The sequence below is a fragment of the Kogia breviceps genome, chromosome 15, assembly GCF_026419965.1.
Source record: "Kogia breviceps isolate mKogBre1 chromosome 15, mKogBre1 haplotype 1, whole genome shotgun sequence".
NCBI lineage: Eukaryota > Metazoa > Chordata > Mammalia > Artiodactyla > Physeteridae > Kogia > Kogia breviceps.
This window is the reverse complement of record NC_081324.1, coordinates 87,649,903-87,670,894: the sequence shown is the minus strand read 5'-3', so window position 1 is coordinate 87,670,894 and position 20,992 is coordinate 87,649,903. Positions and strand designations below refer to the sequence as shown.

The 20,992-nt window shown below is 48.6% G+C and overlaps 1 protein-coding gene across 2 annotated transcripts in view; it reads left to right on the top strand.

Annotated features, from left to right (window-relative positions):
- The first annotated feature begins 10,684 nt into the window (after positions 1-10,684).
- Positions 10,685-20,992, top strand: part of TMEM132D (transmembrane protein 132D) — a 655,515-nt gene continuing 645,207 nt past the window's right edge. Inside the window, exon 1 of one of the 2 annotated variants that reach the window (XM_067015547.1) lies at positions 10,685-11,158. In XM_067015547.1, coding sequence (XP_066871648.1) covers positions 11,080-11,158 — 79 coding nt within the window. In that variant the 5' untranslated portion in view covers positions 10,685-11,079. The remainder of the gene's footprint in view (positions 11,159-20,992) is intronic. The other variant, XM_059040015.2, reaches the window with a different exon arrangement.

Genomic DNA, 20,992 nt, shown 5'->3' with positions numbered 1-20,992 from the left:
CAGTCTTGTAGCTGAGACACAGTGGTTCTAGATATGGCAACAAGGTAGATGGTTTGAGAACCTGTCAGTTATTAAAAAGCATCCACTCAAAGTGGGTGCATATGTAACTAACTCTAGTTTTGGGTGTTCTTTTTTGTATAACAACTTTATTGGAGTATAATTACTTTACAAGTGTGTGTTAGTTGCTGCTGTATAACAAAGTGAATCAGCTATATGTATACATATATCCCCATATCCCCTCCCTCTTGTGTCTCCCTCCCACCCTCCCTATCCCACCCCTCTAGGTGGTCACAAAGCACCGAGCTGATCTCCCTGTGCTATGCAGCTGCTCCCCACTTAACTCTAGTTTTGATACCATGGAAATTTTAGTCAAACTGTAACTTTATTTTTAAGATTTCTTAATTTTGATGAAGTTCAGTTTATTTTTTCTTTTCCTTTTTTTAAGATTTATTTTATTTTTTCATTTATTTTTATTTTTGGCTGCGTCGGGTCTCAGATGAGGCACGCGGGCTCTTCCTTGTGGCACGCGGGCTTCTCTCTAGTTGCGGCTCAAGGGCTCTAGAGGCGTGCCAGCTTAGTTGCCCCACAGCATATGGGATCTTAGTTCCCCGACCAGGGATCGAACCCGCATCCCCTGCATTGGAAAGTGGATTCTTTACCGCTGGACCACCAGGGAAGTCTGTAATTTTATTTTCATTTATTTACTTATCTTGGCTGCTCCAGGTCTTAGTTGCAGCATGCAGGATCTTTCAGTTGCGGCATGCAGACTTCTCAGTTGCGGCATGTATGCGGGATCTAGTTCTCCCACCAGGGATCGAACCCAGGCCCCCTGCATTGGGAGCGTGGAGTCTTACCCACTGGATCACCAGGGAAGTCCCCAAACTATAACTTCTTGAAGGCTAATTTCGGAAAGAATTTTGAAATGTTTGCTAAGTAAATATGTTTTAAGCACACATTTCTCATAATAGATATTCTAGAAGTCATTTCCATAGTGGCCCCAGTACAGAAATGTCAGAATCAAAGGAAAAGAAAAGAAACTCCAACCACTTGTATTTTAGTTCATTTTAAACATATAAAAGCTGCAGGTTCGGGCTTCCCTGGTGGCGCAGTGGTTGAGAGTCCGCCTGCCGATGCAGGGGACGCGGGTTCGTGCCCCGGTCTGGGAAGATCCCACGTGCCGTGGAGCGGCTGGGCCCGTGAGCCATGGCCACTGGGCCTGCGCGTCCGGAGCCTGTGCTCCGCAATGGGAGAGGCCACAGCGGTGAGAGGCCCGCGTACCACAAAAAAAAAAAAAAAAAAAAAGATGCAGGTAGACACTCCCTAGTAGCTACTTTTGGATCTCACTGAAAATGAGGACTAGAAGGGGCCACCTTTGATGGTCTGGAGCAATTTATACTCAGACTTCTACTTCCTAAATTATTTTATCCTAGTAGCAGTGTTTTTAAAAGGCAGCAATAATTAAATTAATGGATTCTCTCTTTCTGGTTTTTATTTGCTCACATCCAATGTGGGGGGATTGCAGTAGGGGATGGCCAGGCTGCCCCAGCTCAAAGATTCTCTATTTTAAATGGTCATTGCCATTGTCAATGACGCTGGTATGATTCCAGACGTCTCACAACCCCACTCATCTCTAAACCACATGTCAAGTGTCTTCTCCAGGAGCAGGACCCGGTGCTCTCTCTATCCGAGATCTCTTTTTCTCATGCAACTCTTTTTTTTTTTTTACACACACACATATTCTTTTTTATATTCTTTTCCATTACGGTTTGTCACAGGACATTGAATAGAGTTCCCTGTGCTATAGAGCAGGACCCTGTGGTTATCCATTCTATATATGCTAGTATATGCCTCTACCAACCCCAAACTCCCACTCCAGCCCTCCTCCACCCCCCACCCCCTTGCCAACCACAAGTCTGTTCTCTATGTCTGTGAGTCTGTTTCTGTTTCGTAGATAGGTTGATTTCTGTCACATTTTAGATTCCACATATGTGATATCATATGGTATATGTCTTCCTCTTTCTGGCTTGCTTCACTTGGTATGATCATCTCTAGTTGCATCCATGTTGCTGCAAATGGCATTATTTCATTATTTTAACAGCTGAGTAGTATTTCACTGTGTATAGGTACCACATCTTCTTTATCCATTCATCTGTCGATGGACCTTTAGGTCGTTTCCATGTCTTGGCTACTGTAAATAGTGTTGCTATGAACATATCTTATGCAACTCTTTAAACTCCCCCAAAGGAACCAGGGATTTTGCCTTTTTACTTAAGAGACCCATTTCATCCTGAGAAAGTGGAGGGTGCCGCCAGCCATCCTCTTGTTTGGAAACATCCATGTGAATAATCAACATGGGTGCATATGTACCCATTTTAAAATGATCAGTTGCTTGACAGATTTTAAAGAACAACTCAAGTTCAACTCAAGTATTGCAGAGGGCGAACGCGGTACAAGTGCTTATGTTTTAATTCTTAAGTCAATTTCACGATGTTTTTATTTACACTTTTAGGAGCATATAAGGCTCAAGGTTCCAGCCCCAAGATTTCCTTCACCACCGTGCAAAGGGCTTGGCAACCTTCTTCCTTTGTTAAAATGATGTGATAAGATACATTTCTAGTTTAAAAAAATATAATTTGACTAATTAAAACATGACATCTTGTGACCTCTGGTTGCAGCGGGAGACGTCAATCCATTTATTCTTGGATGGGAAAACAAGATGAGCTGCTACCTCTTCAGCACTAGGGGTCGCTGCAGGTCCACTGATGCTGTGAGTCCGGGCGGCGGTACACCCAGCCTCCCCGGCGCCAGAGGACCACAGCTCTGCTCCGCTGTTCTTGCTGGCTGTGCAAAAGGAAATCTTGAGACGGTGTCGTTTCTAGGTGCTGCTTTGCCGCCTTTCTGATGCATTAAAATAGAACCTAGGGGTAAGATGGGAATGGAGACGCAGACCTACTAGAGAATGGACTTGAGGACGTGGGGAGGGGAAAGGTAAGCTGGGACGAAGTGAGAGAGTGGCATGGACATATATGCACTATCGAATGTAAACTAGATAGCTAGTGGGAAGCAGCCGCATAGCACAGGGAAATCAGCTCGGTGCTCTGTGACCACCTAGAGGGGTGGGATAGGGAGGGTGGGAGGTTGGGAGGGAGACGCAAGAGGGAGAGATAGGGGAACATATGTATATGTATAACTGATTCACTTTGTTCTAAAGCAGAAACTAACACACCATTGTAAAGCAATTATACTCCAATAAAGATGTTTAAAAAAATAAAATAAAACAACCACAAAACCAACATTTATCCAGCGTCACATATATTTTACTATTTAGGGGTTAGAGTTGAAAATAATCTTCTAAACCATCCCTCCAATGATACATTGGAGCATGACAGCATAGGTCACTGCATTGACTTTTACACCCAAAGAGCTCACTGATGTCACTGGTCATTTTCTCCAGATATCTCATGCGATGAGACAAAGATCAATTTACAAATCATTGATCATATTTAATCACACTGGATGACTCTTATGTTGATCCATTTAAACACCAAACTGACAGACACCTTTGGACAAAATGAAAAACTGGTATTTGAGAATTGTTAGAAATAATCTTTTAAAACACTTTTGTGGCTGTTTGGAGGTGGGGACCGTACATCCTGACTTGGACCAACATATCTGTGAGAGAAAAGACGAGAGTAAGTTATTGAAATTCCAAGCAGAGAACTCTATACTGTTGAGAAAAGCTAGCCGTAGGGAAGAAATTGGAGCGTACACCTGATTTACTGGGTGATCTTAGAGGACTTTTATTAAGAGGAAAAAGTAGAGTTTTTTTAAGCCAGAAGTCTTTCCAGCCCTATTACTTCCATTTGTTTATTCCCCAAAGCATCCTTAAGTAACTTCCAAATTAGTGCGTTGAAAGTGTCCTCAGATTTCAGCTTTGAAGCTGTGGAATGTTGGCTTGTAACAACCTGCAGTGCTCACTTTCCCTTTGATGTTGGCAAACTCTACAAATTGCCAAATAAAGCGTTTCCTTCTCTGGCTCTGCTCTGCATTCCTCCCGGGCAGGATCAACTCCCTCTGTGTCACATTCATAAACTTTTTTTTTTTTTTTTGGCCAGGGACGGGGAGTCATTTCCTTCCATCCACCACAACCCCGGCATGTGCACATCTGATTCGAAGTCCACAAAAAGGGGGTTAATTCACTCCCTGACAAAGGTGTATGGAACCCGAGACCCGGCCTTTCAAGCCCACCGGAAACGCTGATTTCAAAGGGGCTAAAGAAATCAGACCGGGCTTCCCTGGTGGCGCAGTGGTTGAGAATCCGCCTGCCGATGCAGGGGACGCGGGTTCGAGCCCTGGTCTGGGAAGACCCCACATGCCGCAGAGCAACTAGGCCCGTGAGCCACAGCTACTGAGCCTGCGCGTCTGGAGCCTGCGCTCCGCAACAAGAGAGGCCGTGATCGTGAGAGGCCCGCGCACCGCGATGAAGAGTGGTCCCCACTCGCCACAACTAGCAAAAGACCTCGCACAGAAACGAAGACCCAACACAGCCAAAAATAGATAAATAAATTTATTTAAAAAAAAAAAAAAGAAATCAGACCATTTGGTGCTGAGCTGAGAAGAGAAACTGGGTCCTTGGGATGCGTCGTGCTCATCATGGGATCCGGGCTCAGGATCTGGTCAGCACAGTGGTGGTCGAGCCCCCGTTCTCTTTTGTCCGTGATCAAGTGCTCTTGAAGGATAGGCAGGGGCTGGCTCTTTCTTTGGGAAGGATGCTCTCTGGCTTAAGACCTTCAGACTGACACCCCCATTTTCCTTCTGGTTGTGCGCAGACAGCCCACCCTCACCAGAGGAGCCTCGGTCAACCAGGCTGAGAAGTGGCGCTCCAGACGCGGGTGACAGCCCCACGCTGTCAGACAGATGCCTGCTCTGGCCTGGACTTCCATGCTGATCAGCCTTGCCGGCCCGTTTTCCCCATCCTGGAGGATAATACAGCCAGCGCAGGGCACGTAGAAGGGGCTCCACAATTGAGATTTTGTTAGATGAGGAATGAGTAGAAGTGTTTTCAAGCCAGAACACAGGGACCAGGAATTAGACAGGAAAGTGGGAAAGGACTCGGCGTGCAGGGGGCCAGCCCCCCTGGCTACGGCAGATTCCATCCTGCTCTGGGCGTGGGATTCTTAGCTCACCAGCCTCCCTGACACCCAGTGGCCACACAGAGGCCAGGTGTTGTGAAGGCAGGAAGGCAGGGGCTCCAGGAGGGGAAGAGAGGCTGGTGAGCTCACGCTTGGCCCCTGCCTCTTTTCGGTGCTGCTATCGGAACACCTGGAGATCTTCTAGAAATGTGACTCGGCTCGTCTGACCTGACATCCCACGCTGGCCTCCCGATACCCTTACACCAACCCAAACCCTGACAAGGCTCTGCGTGTCTCCTATCTGTCCCCTGACCTCACCTCCTTCCTTGCTCTGCCTGGCTTCACTCAGCCTCAGCTGCACCGTTTGCTTTCTGATCCTCCCAGCTTTTTCACACCTCAGGGCCTTTGCACTTGCTGTTTCCTCCACCAGACATGGTTAGGACCCTGATCTGTACACAGAGGGTCCTTCTCACCCGTGAGGTCCCCTTTCTAAGGCCATCTTCTCAGAGAAGCCTTGCCCAACCTCTCAGAGTAAAATAAACATTGTCCTGAGTTTCTTCTTAGGCTCTTTCTGAAAGTATCTTGTTCGCAGTTTGCTTGTATGTTGTCTGCCTGTCTTCAGGAGACTATAAGCTCGGTGGCAGCTTGTACACTAGCTAAACCTCCAGTGCCTGGCCAATAATAGGCATGTAATAAATATGTATTGAATGGAGTATGGGATCCACCTACATTCCTTTCCTCTGAGTACCCCAGCCCACGAGGACCCTCCCTTGGAAGTCCCAGCACTTCTTCTCTGTGATACACTCTAAAGATCCCAAGAGATCAAGTATAAGACCAAGTACAAGGGCAGCACGCTGCTCCCCGCTGCACGCTGTCTGGTGCTTTTGGTGCAGGACCCAGAGCCTCTTGCATGGCCATGAACTGGTGCAGTGTGGTTTCTGCAGCCATCACTTCCGTGCAGAGCCACACCTCCCTCCTTTGAGCTCTCCTGACACGGATCATAATTAGTCCAAAGCTCAGCTGTGGTGGCAGGCGCCCATGTTTCTCCCTCCAGTGGGCTATAAGCCATTTCTTGGTGGGTAGAGTTGGGCGCGGACGGATTATTTTTTTATGCTTTGCTTGTACCCCACTCCTGCTTCTGCGGAGCCAGGCTGAGATCAGAGGAGGTGTATTGGTTAGAATTATTCACATCAGCTCTCGTAACAAACAAACTCTCAAACTGACTCCACACGATACAATCTTATTTCTTGCTGGCCCCCAATCCAGTGCTAGGACGTGACCCTCCACACTTAGGAGGCCAGCCTCCCTCCATCTCGTCACTCTGTCTTTGCCGGAGGCCTTGGGGTTCCCTGCTGGACTTTTGCCTCCAGCTGCAAGATGTGGGAAAAGAGTTTGGAGGATCACGCCAGAGGGAGGTTTTAGGCTCTTTCTGGAAGGGATGAGCCCCACTTCCATCCACGTTCTTTGGGCCACTCAACCTACAGCCACACCTAACCTTAACCTTAGGAAGGTCAGGGTGTGTGGTTTGGCTACAGGTAGAGGTTTTGGCGAATATTAAGCATCCATCCCAGGCTCCCATGAATGAACAAGAGGATGAAAAAGCCCAGGAGGTCTCTTAGTGGTGGGTTTACGGCAGAGGCAGCCTTGCAGGTCCCCCTTGACCTCTGGTAGAAGCCTCACCCCTGACAGAGGGGCCCCCAGGGGCTGATCAAGCCACAGGTAGAAATGCAGGATTTCTTTCGGGCAGCACTGCACGTAACTTCAATGAAGACTGTTTAAGGCCCCGTTGAGCGTTCTGTATTGATCCATGCAACGGTAAGATAAGGCAAAAGGAGCACCCAATTCTTAATCTTTGCAAAAGAGGCTATTCCTTTAGGTTCACCTAGGGGTTACCTGGAGAAGCCGGGGGTCACCTAGGAGAGTTCCCATATGCTGGGTTTTTAACATCTGCTTGTGGACCCACCCCTGGGAGGTGGAGAGTCAGAGGTGGGGAGAGTAGAAGAAGAATCTAGATTTCACTATGGTGACCCAGAAGAACCCAGAACTGCTGAATGACGATTCCCTTCTCCTGCCAGATGCCTCATGTGGGTTGCAGGGGGCTTTGCCTCCCTAGGTCTCCTGGGCTGGCTGACGGGGGTCCCACCACCTTGCTGCAGCTGCACCGTCCAAAGCACGTGGTCTAGTCAACCCCCCCGGTGGGGGTGTGGGGAGGTGCGCTGCGGACAGTCACAGGCGGGCTTGTCACCGCCTCATCTTAGAAGTGCCCTCATCACCTCCACTCACGTTTGACTGGTGCCCCGCGAGGGGGCTGAGAAGCATTGCCATGCCACGGACATCCACGTGCAGGAAGCAGAGAATACCAGATCCTGCACCGTCTTCAAAGGCACTTCATGGGGAGTGTCCGGCGGCGGGGGGGGGGGGACTCTGTCTGGAGGGAGGTCCTTGCTCAGCCTCACCAGGAAGGGCGAGAAATATCCCTGCTGGGAACAGTGCACTCCACATCGGAATGCTGTGGCCACTCTGGAAAGAGACAAGTTGTTGGATCTGGCCTTTTCTATTTCCTGGCCATTCCACAGATTTTGGGAAACTGAGAAGAAAAGAAGTTTCAGAAAGGTTCCTCTGCACCCTCAGGAGGGATTGATCTGGTAGCTCATGTTTCATCCCAATGATTCTCAGACTTCAGGCATTTCTCACCATCTTCGTGACTTTTGTCCAGGGGGGAAGGTGACAGACACATGTCCTATCAGTAGTGATTTAATGGTTTCCTTGAAATCAGCGCATTCTTCAAAGGCTTAGGTAACTTAAGTGAAAAGGCAACTTACATCACCAAAGGGAAACTGAGACATCAAACATATTAATAATTAAAGTAAAACTAAACCACACTCACAAATTCTAGCTAGACATCGCCACTCTGAACAGAAAGATCTGCCTTTTGTTTGAAAAGCAAGGGCTTTGCAATTGTGAAAAGTTCCCTTCCAAGAGTTGCTCGGGCCTGAGCCTTTCTCCTTGATGTGATCGGAGGGGTTGGAAGAGGACTGCTTCTGTTTTAAAGAATGCCCCATCCTTGCGGTACCCCAAAGCCTCTTCTAACCACCAGTGGGACAGTTACCTTCAATCCTTGAATTCCACCTTTCCCATCGCCTAATTTTTCTGGAAACTGCTGCAGAAGAACGTTTTGTTTCAGGGAAAGAGGACAACACAAACTGCCTGGTGTCACAGCCTAATCCACACACGGCATGAACAATTAGTACTATTTAATCACTGACAAAATTAGGCTTACAAATTGATTTATGGCCTTGCAGAGGAAACACATATTCTTGGAGGAAAGCAGATTTCTCACAATTCATTTGAGACAGACAAGGCAGGCACTTCGGATGGGAAGTGGTCCCAGAGGCCTGGGACACAGCTAATGAGCTGGCAGGCCTCAGCCTTCTTTTCCAGATCTTCCTAAGGCCGTGCTTCTCCCAGGATTCGTTGTGCTAATTACGCAAAGAAGATTAGATGTATAGCTGGAACAGCATTCCACAGAGTGAGTAGCCGTGCTTACATCTCACTTTAGCCACTGACTGGGTATCCGGAGTTGCAGCCTTCCCCCAAAAGCTTCCACACCAAAGAGCAGAAAAAACTCTGTAAGCCAACCGCGTATGATGGGGAAATCGTTTAACATGGAATCTGTCAGCCACCTTTAGTCCTTAGGATGCAGATAGAGAAAATCTTTTGCAATGACATACCACCCCCCACCCCGCCCCCACAAAAAAAGGTATCTAGCGATTGCAGTTCTGGAAAAGAATATCTCAATTTGATTTAGAATCTATAAAATGATTGTTTTTAGTAAAGAATAGGGATCATTAGTTCCTAGTCAGTAACTTGGAAAAATGTTTTAAAATAGACTCAGTTTCACATTGAAACTGACTCTGGCAAGCTAGAGTTGGCATTTTGTGCAGTTTACTGTCTCTTCCACCTGATGAATGGGGCGGGGGGTGGGGGGTGGGTGTTCTCAATGTCCCAGGTGATGTCGAAACTTAAGTTTCAGAAGCACTGAAATGTATAATCCCTTAGGTTCTTTGCTGCCTAAATTCTTCAGAATTTTTATAGGAGAGAGATGCAAAGAGAAAAGGCAGAAAGTTTAAGAAATAAAGGAAAGAAAAACGGGACAGACGTTCAGAAAATTAAACATAGAATAACGTAGAAGCACATATCATCACCAGGAGTGAAACCCAGACAGACAATGTTTTGAAACTTTGAGAGCTAAACACTCTTCAAGTGTTGGTATATTTTGCAACCACCGGCATCTAGACGAAAACGTCTGTGTCTCCCTTGGCCAGATGATGATGACCCATTTTTACCTTCTGAGGGAAAAATTCACCTTATTTGACTTGGTGGTTGTAGGTTTGCAGTATTCTTTAAATATTCAAAACGCTTTCCCTCGCTCTGATTTCTGATCTGGTTAACTCAAAGGCTCACATGGGGAAGTCCTTGGGCTAAAGTCATACGCTGATGCTTTGTGGCCTTGGTTTCCGGGGTGTCTTAATTAGGGATTCAGGAAGGATAAATGAAGAACTTGTCTCTTATTTCTCAAGATCGCGTTGGCCCTTAATGGATCCATTCCCAGCTCCAAATGGGCCAGCGGGGAGTCAGGCCGGGAATCTTTTAGGATCACTGACTTGGTGGTCATTCCAGGATGGGGCTGGGGTCAGCATGACCCTCAGGACGCCTGGCAAGTCCGAGGTCCTCCTACCCAGAGACTGAGGCGCGGGGGTGAGGGCCTCCACAGGCATCTTTGTATTCACAGGCAGGCTGAGAGCCTTAGAAACCCCCAGGCTGTAAGACTTGCCCTCAGCCGGAGGTCTGAAAAGCGAGAGAAGGCAGATGGCCTTCCTGACACCTGTTGGGAGAGCGGGCAGCTCCCTCCCGCCTCCTCCGAGCGGGCAGAACCCGCGCGGTCGTCGCCCGCCTCCCAGGCGCCCCCCTCCCGCTGGCGCGCGCAGGGCGGCGTGGCCGGGAGGGTGGGTGAGGGGCAGACCCAGGAGGAGGGATTGGCTGTGCGGATTGGGGCTCGCGGCTGTCACTCCGAAAGGGTGGGGCTTTTTTAAAAAAGACTAATTTTTAAGGCAGACCCCTGGCGCGCGCGGGGCTCCGTGGCGCTCGCTTCCGTGCGGGAGGCAGGCTCGGCGGAGCGTGGGCGGCGCGCGGGCGGCGCGCGGGCGGCGAGGTCCCCGGGCCTGCGGGTCCTCCTCCGCGCGCGGGTGGCGCGCCTCCCCCCGGCGCCGGGGGCAGCCCCGCATCCCCGGAGCCGGCCGTGCGCGCCGCGCGCCTGTAGGGCCCCTCGAGCCAGAGCCGGGGCCGGGGCCGGGCCGGGCCGGGGTGGGCGGCGCGGGCAGCGGCTGCGCCCCGCCAAACTTTGGGCGCCGGCGCGCGCCTCGGGGCGCGGCCGGGCGGGATGGGGGCTGTGCGCCCGGGCGCTTCGCGCCGCTCCGGGCGCCCGGCCACCCGGCCGGAGGTCCTCGCGCCGCCCCCGCCCCGGACGCCGCCGCCCCGCCGCCCCGCCGTCGCCCGCTAGCCCACCCGGAGCCGCCCACCCCGCGTCCCCGCGCTCCCGCAGGCGCCCTTTGGGGGCCACCTGGGGGCCAGTCCTCGCTGGGTAAACGGAAAGGAACAAATCCGCGTGGATGAAAGTAAAAATATCCTGGTGGGGGTGAAAGGGAGGTGGGGTTTGCCTGCGCGCGCGCCGGACTCGGGAGAGCAACTCCGGAGCGGCGCGCGGTGTCGCCTCCCGCAGGCCATGGACGGGCGGGAGGAGGACGCAGGGCGCCGCGGCCGCTCGCGCCCCTAGCCCGGCGCTCCCTCGCCCTCCCGGCCCGCTCCGGCCCTCCGGGCGCTTGGCGACTGTGTCTTCACCGCCCAGACGGCGCCGGGGAGCCGAAGGGCTGCGCTCCGGGTCTCCGGGATGTGCGCGTCTACGATGGGAACGCTGTGGCACCACTGGTCCCCCGTGCTCGTCAGCCTGGCCGCCCTCTTCTCCAAAGGTAAGGGGACGCCGTCGCCCCCTGGGGCCCCGGGACGAACTTTGCTGGGAGTGAGTGTGTGGGAGGGCGTGCGCGGATGGGGGCGGCCGGCCGAGTGGGTGTGGGTGCGCGTTTGTGCGTGTACAGGGCGCGCGCGTGCGGCGGCCGAGGTCCTCGAGCTGCCCCTTCGTAGCAGGTGCCTCCCCGGAAGACTGGGGCTGGAGGCCCTGAGTGAGACCGCCAGGGGCAGAAAAACAGCCTCCTCGTTCACCCGGCCGCGTGTTCCACTCTGGGAGGGGGCCGTGGAGAACCTTGGAAGGAGAGGTGGGCCCTGGGAGGGCTGAGCAAGATGTCAGAGGAAGGGACTGAAGTGAGCTCCTGGAAAGGTTCTGGAATTCGGGCTTGACTTTTCCTACTGGCACGGGCCCGTGAGGAAATCATGCCGGAGCACGCCTCTGTATGGGGGTGCTGTCGCGTGCATCGTGGGCTCCTGTGCCTGTGGCATGGGGCTAGCTCCGGAGAGGTGGCCCTGCGTTTCTCTAAGAGAGGCTTCTCTCTCCTTTTGCCTTCTGTGGCTGTTTTGTCCGGTGGCAGCATCCGTGCAGGTTGGACGCGGAGTTTAAACCCTGCTTGTCACCTGCGTTATCCCAGCAGAGCCCATGACTTGCAGCTGCGAGGAAGGCGGGGATTCCGCATCTGCTTGCCTCATCTATCTCCATCCCAGTCTGTCATTGGCACAGCAAGTTTGGAAGCTAAGGACACGAATTCCTTGAAGGGAGATTATTCGATTCACACCGTAGGTTGTAGAAAGGACCAGCCATTCTTCCTCCTTACTGATCAGATCTCTTTATTTGTGTGGGGTTCCCACAGGGCCCTCTTTCCTACGGAGAAATGTATAAGGAGCAAAGCGGAGCCCAAATCCCTGTAAACAGAGTTGTTTTATTTCCTGAGAAGATTTTCGAGATGAGATCTCTCTCAGAAACTTCAAAGCCAATTATCATGCCCAGAGCCTTTTTAATTACAGGAATTTTCTGTTCTCTGAGCTCTTCAGGCATCACTGAGGTTACATTGCTTTAGATCTGAAAATAGCCGGCTTTTGTGCTGGTGTGATGTAGGAAGAGGGTGACCTATGCCCACCCCGCTTGGCTGTCTTTTCAAGTGCGGTCGTAATGGGCTCCTGTCTTCTAATTATGAGTTAGAACAATTCTCAGGACCAGCGCCTCGGGTATTTGTGATGTGTACAAGAAACGGAAGAAAAGCTCGATGAATTCAGTGAATCCACCCCAGGCAGACGTGAGGTTAAAAAACCCCAGATCCACCGCAACAACAGCCCAGCAGACTTGCTTGCCTATGGCTGTGAGGCATGTTTTTTTATTGCTTGTCACTGGGTTTGATAATAGGAATAGACTTCTCTGTTTTTATGCCATAATAACAAGGTTTTATTAAGGTACAGAATAGCTTTGTAAATATGACCTGTTATGTTTCCTCGGTTAGATACACACATAGTTCTGTTACTGGTTTCTTTATTAGGCTGAGCAGGGTTGAAGAGAACTGTATTTCCCCTGATAGTTCTGAACTTTTCAAGTGGAGACACTGAAAATGTCCTTAACGTGAGGAGCTCTGGTGTGGAGGTCTCGGCTTGTGGAAGGATGCTGTGAGCCCAGCCCATGACATATTTTGAGTCACAGCCCTGAAACCTTTCAGTTGTAGAAAATTTCCTGGTGCAGATATGAATTCTAAACACATGGACCATTCAGTTCCTTTTCCCGTATGTTCACATCACTTTCCCCTCTCAGATCCTCCGACCACCTGAAAGCTCTAAAAAAGCTTCAAATCCAAGATGGACTCTATTTAAGAGGATTTTAATTGGAAGGAAACATATGCATAGACACACACCATCCAAAGCGCCTAATTTGTCTGGGTCTGATGGAAAGATGGAGATTATTACCAAATATTAAATATGTGTTTCAGCAATTTTTTATGTTTACTGCATTGCCTTAGTTCTTTCCAGAGATGAAGACTTGAAGGAACAGATGTGCACATTTTCATTACCGGGCTAACGTCTTTGAACCCATATGTTTAAATTTTATGAGCAGGAAGTGATTGGTCATAGAGCAACCTCATAGACCTTTTGAAAATCAAATAAAAATAAAGTTTCATCGCTGGCAGTTCTGTCCCTTGGGACCTGGGAACTCTGTTATGAAACAAAAAGTTTGTCCCAGCACTGTTGTGCAGTTCCAACCTTTCCTGGAGAACAGCCTTCTGTTAAGTTGTCAGAGAGTTTGTGTTTTCTGTTTAGAGTCTAGTCTTTCTGGGGAACCTGATGCAGATTACAGCTGTGCCAGCTTGCAGATGTGTTGTCACATGTTGCCATTCGTTTCATGGCGGGGGGGGGGCAGGGCATGGAAAGTAAAGGGGCCCAAAGACAAATTAATGAGACTAGAGATGGGCAAAGAGCCAGGCAGGTTTTCAGTACAAAGTCAGGAAGGCGGCACCACCCTGACCTGCGTGCATCCCCCCGAGTTACGTTCTCTTGCAAATGTTGCTGAGAAGCAGACGCTCAGAGGTCTGGGATCCCGGGAGAGGAGCTGCTGCGGTGACGGACCCCCGTCCGCGGGCTGTGTTGGGCACGTGCTCTGCCCGCATCCCGTGGCGGGGTGCAGCCAGCCTCCTGGGCAGCGGCTTTGTGAGGGCACCTTCGCGCAGGGTGCTTCCACCTTGACAGCCTCCCTCTTGGGTCAGGGGTGAAGCGTTTGGGTGGCTGAGCATCACCTCTTATTTAGGAAATGTCCTCCCACAGCTCTGGACTGGAAGGCGCTTTGGTTTACAGTGACACCTCGTCTGGGCGCTCAGGGGAGGAAGAGGTATCCAGGAGGGAGCACGTTGGTGTGTGTGTGTGTGTGTGTGTGTGTGTGTGTGTGTGTGTGTGTGTGTGTGTGTGTGAGAGAGAGAGAGAGAGAGAGAGAGATAGGGAGGGCGAGAAAGACAGGGACAAGAGACAGAGACACAGAGAGACAGACTAAACTTTATTGCTTACATTTAAACACTGTCAAAATTGAAAGGAGAGGAAACGGGGAGACCAAGAAGTTTCATTTTTCTTGAATTAAAAAGTTAGGTACTAAATATGATCTTATAAAAAATACGTATAGGCATAGAAATTTAGAGTTCTAAGTATTAAGATCTGTTTAATTTAGTTCAACTCTGAAAGCCAAGAAAAAATGAAAGACAAAACAACTCCAAAAATACCCTATTGCAGAAGCTTATACTACCCTATGTTTTAAATTCATCCATTTATGCGTTCACCCGTTTGTTCAGCCAGTCTCCATCCATCTATGGATCCTTCCACGCGTCCATCCATCCGCCCCTTCATTGATCCATCCGTCCGTCCAGCCATCCCTTCATCCATAGATCCATAAAATGTGATGATTCAACAGATACCAAAGGCCACAGGCTTTCAGTGAGCATGGAACTCTGCAGGAGCTGTTGGCCGGTGTTCTGAGGACACAGGAACGGTTAGGAAGGCACTGAAGTGTCGCTCGATTCAAGGTCGTTCTCTGGCTGTCGTCACTCCTCCAGCTTGTAAAGCGCACAAACCGCCCATGGTTTTAAGTCATGGGCTCAAAACCCACCAGTTCGGTGTTCAGTTCCCTCTTCCTTTTCCTCCTGGTTTTCTTGGTCCCCTCTCCTTCCTTATTTTATCACAATAACTGCTCTTGGAGCACCGACTGTATACCCCACGCCCTGCCGGCCATAGGATTACCGTAGTGAGAAAAACCCACATAGATACAGTTACTGGCCTCCCGGAACTGGCAGTTTATAGAGGAGATAGAGAAAGATGTTAATTATATAAAAATGTAATTATACATTGCATAAAAATGTTATGTAAAGCAATGTAAACTTTCAACTGCGATGTGTGCCAGAGGGACAGGGCAAGCGTCTCTGAGCGCAGGTATGTTGGCATTGGACTTAGAGCCTCTGAGGGATGGGTTGGTGTTTACAGGGAGGGGGCATGTGAGGGAGAGGGCGCAGACACGGCGGGGACGCCAGAGGGCCCGTGTGGCCAGGAGAGAGAGCCGTGGAGCTTGTGGTACTGCATGAAAGGACAGGGTGGGAAGTGCACTAGAGGTAGGCAGCGGTCAGGTAGGGTGTGGGGATATCGGTGGCATGTCCTCTTCCACCTGGGCCAGCCCCAGTTGCCCATGGCATCCTGGTGAGGCTAGTAATAGCCGCCTCTTTCACTCTCAAAATGGTGCAGGCGGGGGATGAATTCTGTGGTCGCCCCTCCCCAGGCACTGGTGAGGAGTAGGAGGGGGGGGTAGGATGGATTTTAATCAGAGGGTCTGTACATTTCCTGTGGCCTTAACCCGTGACCACAAACATGGTGACTTAAAACAACAGAACTTCATTCTCACGTAGTTCTGGAGGCCAGTAGTCCAAAGTCAGGGTCCCAGGGCCAAAATGAAGGTGTTGGCCGGAGACTTTTAGGGGAAATCGTGCCAGCTCTTCATGGTCGCCCGTGATCTTGACCTTCTGCAATGTCACTTCGGGGTACTCTCTTCCCACCTCTCTTGCGTCTGTCCTCACGCCTCCTCTTCTGTGTCTAAAACCTCCCATCGCCTCCCTCTGATGTCAGGATTCACGTGGTTGCATTTAGGGACCACCGGAATAATCCAGATCATCTCCCGTCTTACGTTAATCACACCTGCAAAGACCCCTCTCCCCCTGTCTTCCCCCAAATAAGGTGACATTCATAGGTTCAAGGGATTTGGATGCAGATATCTTTTGGTGAGGGTGGGGAGGCACTTTTCAACCTTCTACGGGGGGTGACACATTCTAAAACCATTTCCTGTCTCCTCTCCTAAATTTTAAGTACCTCTAGAGGCAGCCTCTGTGTATTTTTCTCTCTTTGATTTCTCTTCAGTATTGAGTTTAGTGCTTTGGACACTGCAAGGGCTCAATAAATTTTTAAGCATCCTTAAGACTGTAGACTATTGCCGAAAGAAACTTTGCACAGCAGTAAAATGGTTTGATGCTGGTTTTTTTTTTTCCCCCAGTAGTTCAAAGTGCTGCAGGAAATACTTTTGTCGATAATAATAACAGCGGATTTTAAAGTAATTTAAAACTGTATGCCAGGCACTGCACTGAGGGATTGCTGAAAGTGTTTTTTTGTGAATTTGCAGAGACACCCAGTGGGTTAGATTTTATTCACCCCATTTTATAGATGCAGAAATGGAAACTCAGAGAAGTATCTTGTCCAAGCTCTTACAGCTAGAGTGTCACAGTCTGAATTCTGATGCTTCAGCCCACACTGTTAACTGTTTTATATCCTGCTCGTGATTGTGTATAATAACTAAAAAGGAATCCATTTGTCAGGCAAAAATTACATGTGGTGCCTGCCTGACATGCTGAAGTTTGAGTGCAGAGGGGTTTCCGGGGAGTTTCAGCTCCGAGCCTTGGATGTGGCTCATTGTTTGTTGAAGGAATGAATAAGTGGATACCCTGTTTTTAAATTTTCTCAGCCTTCATTTTTCCAGCAGCAATCAGGAATGATACCTAAAAGGAACTAAAACATGGATTTTCATCCCAAGGCTGTTACAGAGGTGGAGGGGGTGATCTGATGATGTGAAATTGTGTGGTTGTCTCCTAGGCCAGGATGCTGTGAAGGGTCTTCGGCTGTGCTCTCTGGGTCCCCGCGTTCCATCATCCATCCGCTTCACTAACATGTGTGGCCCTGGGGGAGGGGAGACTGGCGTGGCCTCTGTTTCACCAGGACTAAAAGTCTGGATAGCTTTTTAGTAAAATTGTAAAGAACAAGGAAGAAGCATGTAGCATGAAGGCAGACAAATACTTTTCCTGTTTCCAAAAGCAGAATGTTGGGTTCTGTGAACGTACGGATTGGTGAGTTTGACTTTTGATGCCAGACAACAAGCTTGAATGAATTACGGGGAGAATGTTGTGAAGGTGCCATAGCAGAAGTGAGTGGTGATCACAGGAGTCCAGCGCGGATTTGTCGTGACATGAGACCAAAGACTCAGGATATTTCTATATCACTTTCGTCATTTATTTTTTAAAATCTACTTAAAAAAAAAATCCAGGAAGAATTAAGAGGATCACCCAGCAACCTGAAGCCAGGGTCGCCTTCACTTAAGTGTCAGTTTTAAGAGTCCCTTTTTTTTTTTTTTTTTTTTTTTTTTTTTGCGTTACGTGGGCCTCTCACTGTTGTGGCCTCTCCCGTTGCGGAGCACAGGCTCCGGACACGCAGGCTCAGCGGCCGTGGCTCACGGGCACAGCCGCTCCACATGTGAGATCTTCCCGGACCGGGGCACGAACCCATGTCCCCTGCATCGGCAGGCGGACTCTCAACCACTGCGCCACCAGGGAAGCCCTAAGAGTCCCTTTTATTTATTTTTGTAATTAATTTTTTTGGTCAACTTTTTAATTTATTTTTTTTCAAGATTTGGCTTCTTTTTAGATTTTATTTATTAAAAATGTTTTAACTGTCAGAGTACTGATTTCTTTTAAATTTCATTATTTTTTAAATTGAAGTATAGTTGGTTTACAATGTCATGCCAATCTCTGCTGTACAGCAAAGTGACTCAGTTGTACACATATAGACATTCTTTATCTTCTATTCGTTTCCATTATGGTTTATCACAGGATACTGAATATAGTTCCCTGTGCTGTACAGTAGTGAGACCTTGTTTTTTATCTATTTTCTATATCGTAGTTTGTATCTGCTCACCCCAAGTTCCTAGTTTATCCCTCCCCTGGCTTTCCCCCTTGGCAACCACAAGTCTGTTCTCTACGTCTGTGAGTCTGTTTCTGTTTCGTAGATAGGTTCATTTGTGCCATATTTTAGATTCCACATGTAAGTGATATCACATGGTATTTGTCTTTCTCTTTCTGACTTACTTCACTTAGTATGATCATCTCTGGTTGCATCCACGTTACTGCAAATGGCATTATTTTGTTCTTTTTTATGGCTGAGTAATATTCCATTGTATACATGTACCACATCTTCTTTATGCATTCATCTGTCGATGGACATTTAGGTTGTTTCCATGTCTTGGCTGTTGTGAATAGTGCTGCTGTGAACACAGGGGTGCATGTATCTTTTTGAATTATAGTTTTGTCTAGGTATATATGCCCAGGAGTGGAATTGCCGGGTTATATGGTAATTCTATTTTTATTTTTCTGAGGAACCTCCACACTGTTTTTCATAGTGGCTGCACCAACTTACATTCCCACCAACAGTGTAGGAGGGTTCAAAGGGTCCCTTTTATACAGACCCTATCACCCAAGATGTCTGTCCCATCAACTTCCAGAAATTAAGTATCTATAGGGGAGGAAGGCCCTTGAACTTAAAGTAAAAAGATTTGTGACATATATTCAAAAAGAGATTAAGTACATATTGTCATGACAGGACAGCAGTAACTGAGGTTAAGAAATATATTTGAAACAGTTGAAAGGGAATAGAAACTTTTCTCTCTCTCTTTCTCTGAACTAAAGCCTAGAAATGAGACTCCAATATACATTTGAAAAGACAGGCAGTCACAAAGTGTTTTTAGCCATTTAGCGACATTGGTTATTTTCCTCATGTGAAAAATAGTATCTTTTTTTTTTTTTTTTTTTGCATTATGTGGGCCTCTCACTGTTGTGGCCTCTCCCCTGGCGGAGCACAGGCTCCGGATGCGCAGGCTCAGCAGCCACGGCTCACGGGTCCAGCCGCTCCGCGGCATGTGGGATCTTCCCGGACCGAGGCACGAACCCGCGTCCCCTGCATCGGCAGGCGGACTCTCAACCACTGAGCCACCAGGGAAGCCCCCCAAATAGTATGTTTTTATGTTTATGGGAGAATTGCTGAGCAGACTCACTAAGTAAAGAAGGTGGCAGTCAGACTTTAGTTTTGTTGTTTGTGTTTTTATTTGTGTTGTTTGGTCAGGAAAGCCATGTTGGTAGGTGGGGAGATGCTTAAGTTATAATATAACTCACTGAGGTTCTTAAGGTTCTGGACACAATCTCTTAGGACATTGTGGCAGGAAAAGATTTTGATATCAAAACCGATGTTGATGTCTCCAATTCTCTGCCTGCCCTTAATCAGCATCACCCTTTAAGTCTCATCTCTTTAGCAGGTGAAACATGGCAACCACTGCCTCTTGCTATAGCAGAAAGCCCAGGACAGAAAAGTCAGGCTCGTGACTTTAGATTTCCAGCAAAAGGCAAAAGATTTGGAAAAACATATGTTCATGGGCATGTGTTTTCTTGGCACACCCTCTCCTTCACCTCAGTAAATCTTTTTTCACCGGGGGGAGAGGGAGGGAGGATTTAGATGTTAGTTCAGATGCCAGAGTGCTTTTGAGATGCTCTGTGTCACTTCACTCCAAGGATGAGTTAGAGCAATCAATATAAGTTAGATTTCCCAAATATATTTGGAGATTCATAGAGGAAGAGAACCTGCTGTAAAAAGCAGAAGGCATGTTTGTGTGCAGTGACCAGGCAGTGAGCTCCAGCAAGGTGCTGAGAGTGGCGGAATATTTTCCAGATCAGCCGAGGAGGCTGGAGCAGACATGGCGGAAGGAAGCCCAATCAGCCGGAGGAGGCCTTGAGGTCAAGATCACGGAGGCATCTCTGTGGCCTGCCTGTACTGACCGCGGGAGACCGGGTGCCATTTGGACCAGTGACAGAGTCTGTCGTCGAAGTGAACCCTCCTGGTTGTCGTGGGCACTTTGAATCTTTAAGAACTTACATGTGATCTCTGTAATAATTGGAGGCGGGGGATATTGTTTGGCTACTGGGTGAAATGGGGAATCCAAATAGAAATGAAGTTCCATCCCATAAAAAGGAAGACACGTGTGTTTCTTGCTCTCTGAAGCAGGGGACCAAGTTTGCATTCACTCCAGCACCCTTGTCAACACGCTGGGCGAACACGCCTGGGTGGCACTGAGCCTTGGTGGTTCGTGGGTGCCTGATGGTGTCTGATGGCCAGTGTCGACCTTGAGCACGGTCTGCAGGCTCTCGTCCCAGGACCCCGTCCCGGCCCCTCCATGGTGGACGTCTGTAGCAGAGACTGTCTGTGACAACAGATGGAATGCTCTTTCGTTAGAGGAGCCGGTTCACAGAAGGAGAGCAGGGATGCTGTGTGGCAGAGTTGCTCTGGGAAAGATCTGAAGTTAGAACAGTCTAACACTTGCGATAAATGGATAGTGCTGCCCGCTGAACTTGGGGCGGTAAATGCCAGCTGGGGAAGGACGGCAGCCGGGAGCTTGAGGGGGACGTGTGCAAAGACAGAGTGGAGGGATATTTAAGGACTTTATCAGATGAATTGGGAGATTCTGATTGACATATATACACTTAATATATATAAAATAGGTAACTAATAAGAACCTGCTGTATAAAAAATAAATAAAATTAAATTAAACAAACAAAAGAAACTGTTTCTTTCCCAAGTTCCTTGGGAAAAAAAAAAAACAAACCTGCGTTTATCCTGAGAAATAGTTTACACTTTATCCTATGAACACCGTGAATTTTCTAAGTGCATTTCCAAGTGTCTGTCTTTGCTTGAACTCCTAGGGGTCTCCGAGCCAACTTTGCTATTTGTAAGTCAGGGAATTTAAGAGACACAACTTGTGACTCAGCTTCATCCTTGGCTTTATTTTATTCTCCTTTTTCTGTCTCTCTTGTCTGCTTCCTGCCTACTTCTTCTATCCCAGTGCATTTATTTTTTGTAAGCTACTTCAAAGTAATCCTGACATGAGGGAGAGGTAAAAATAAATAATCTCACTACCTGAAGATGACTGCTTCAACAGTTTGATGTCTTTCGTTCTAGTTGTTTTTCTATGAATTTTTAAAGCCGTT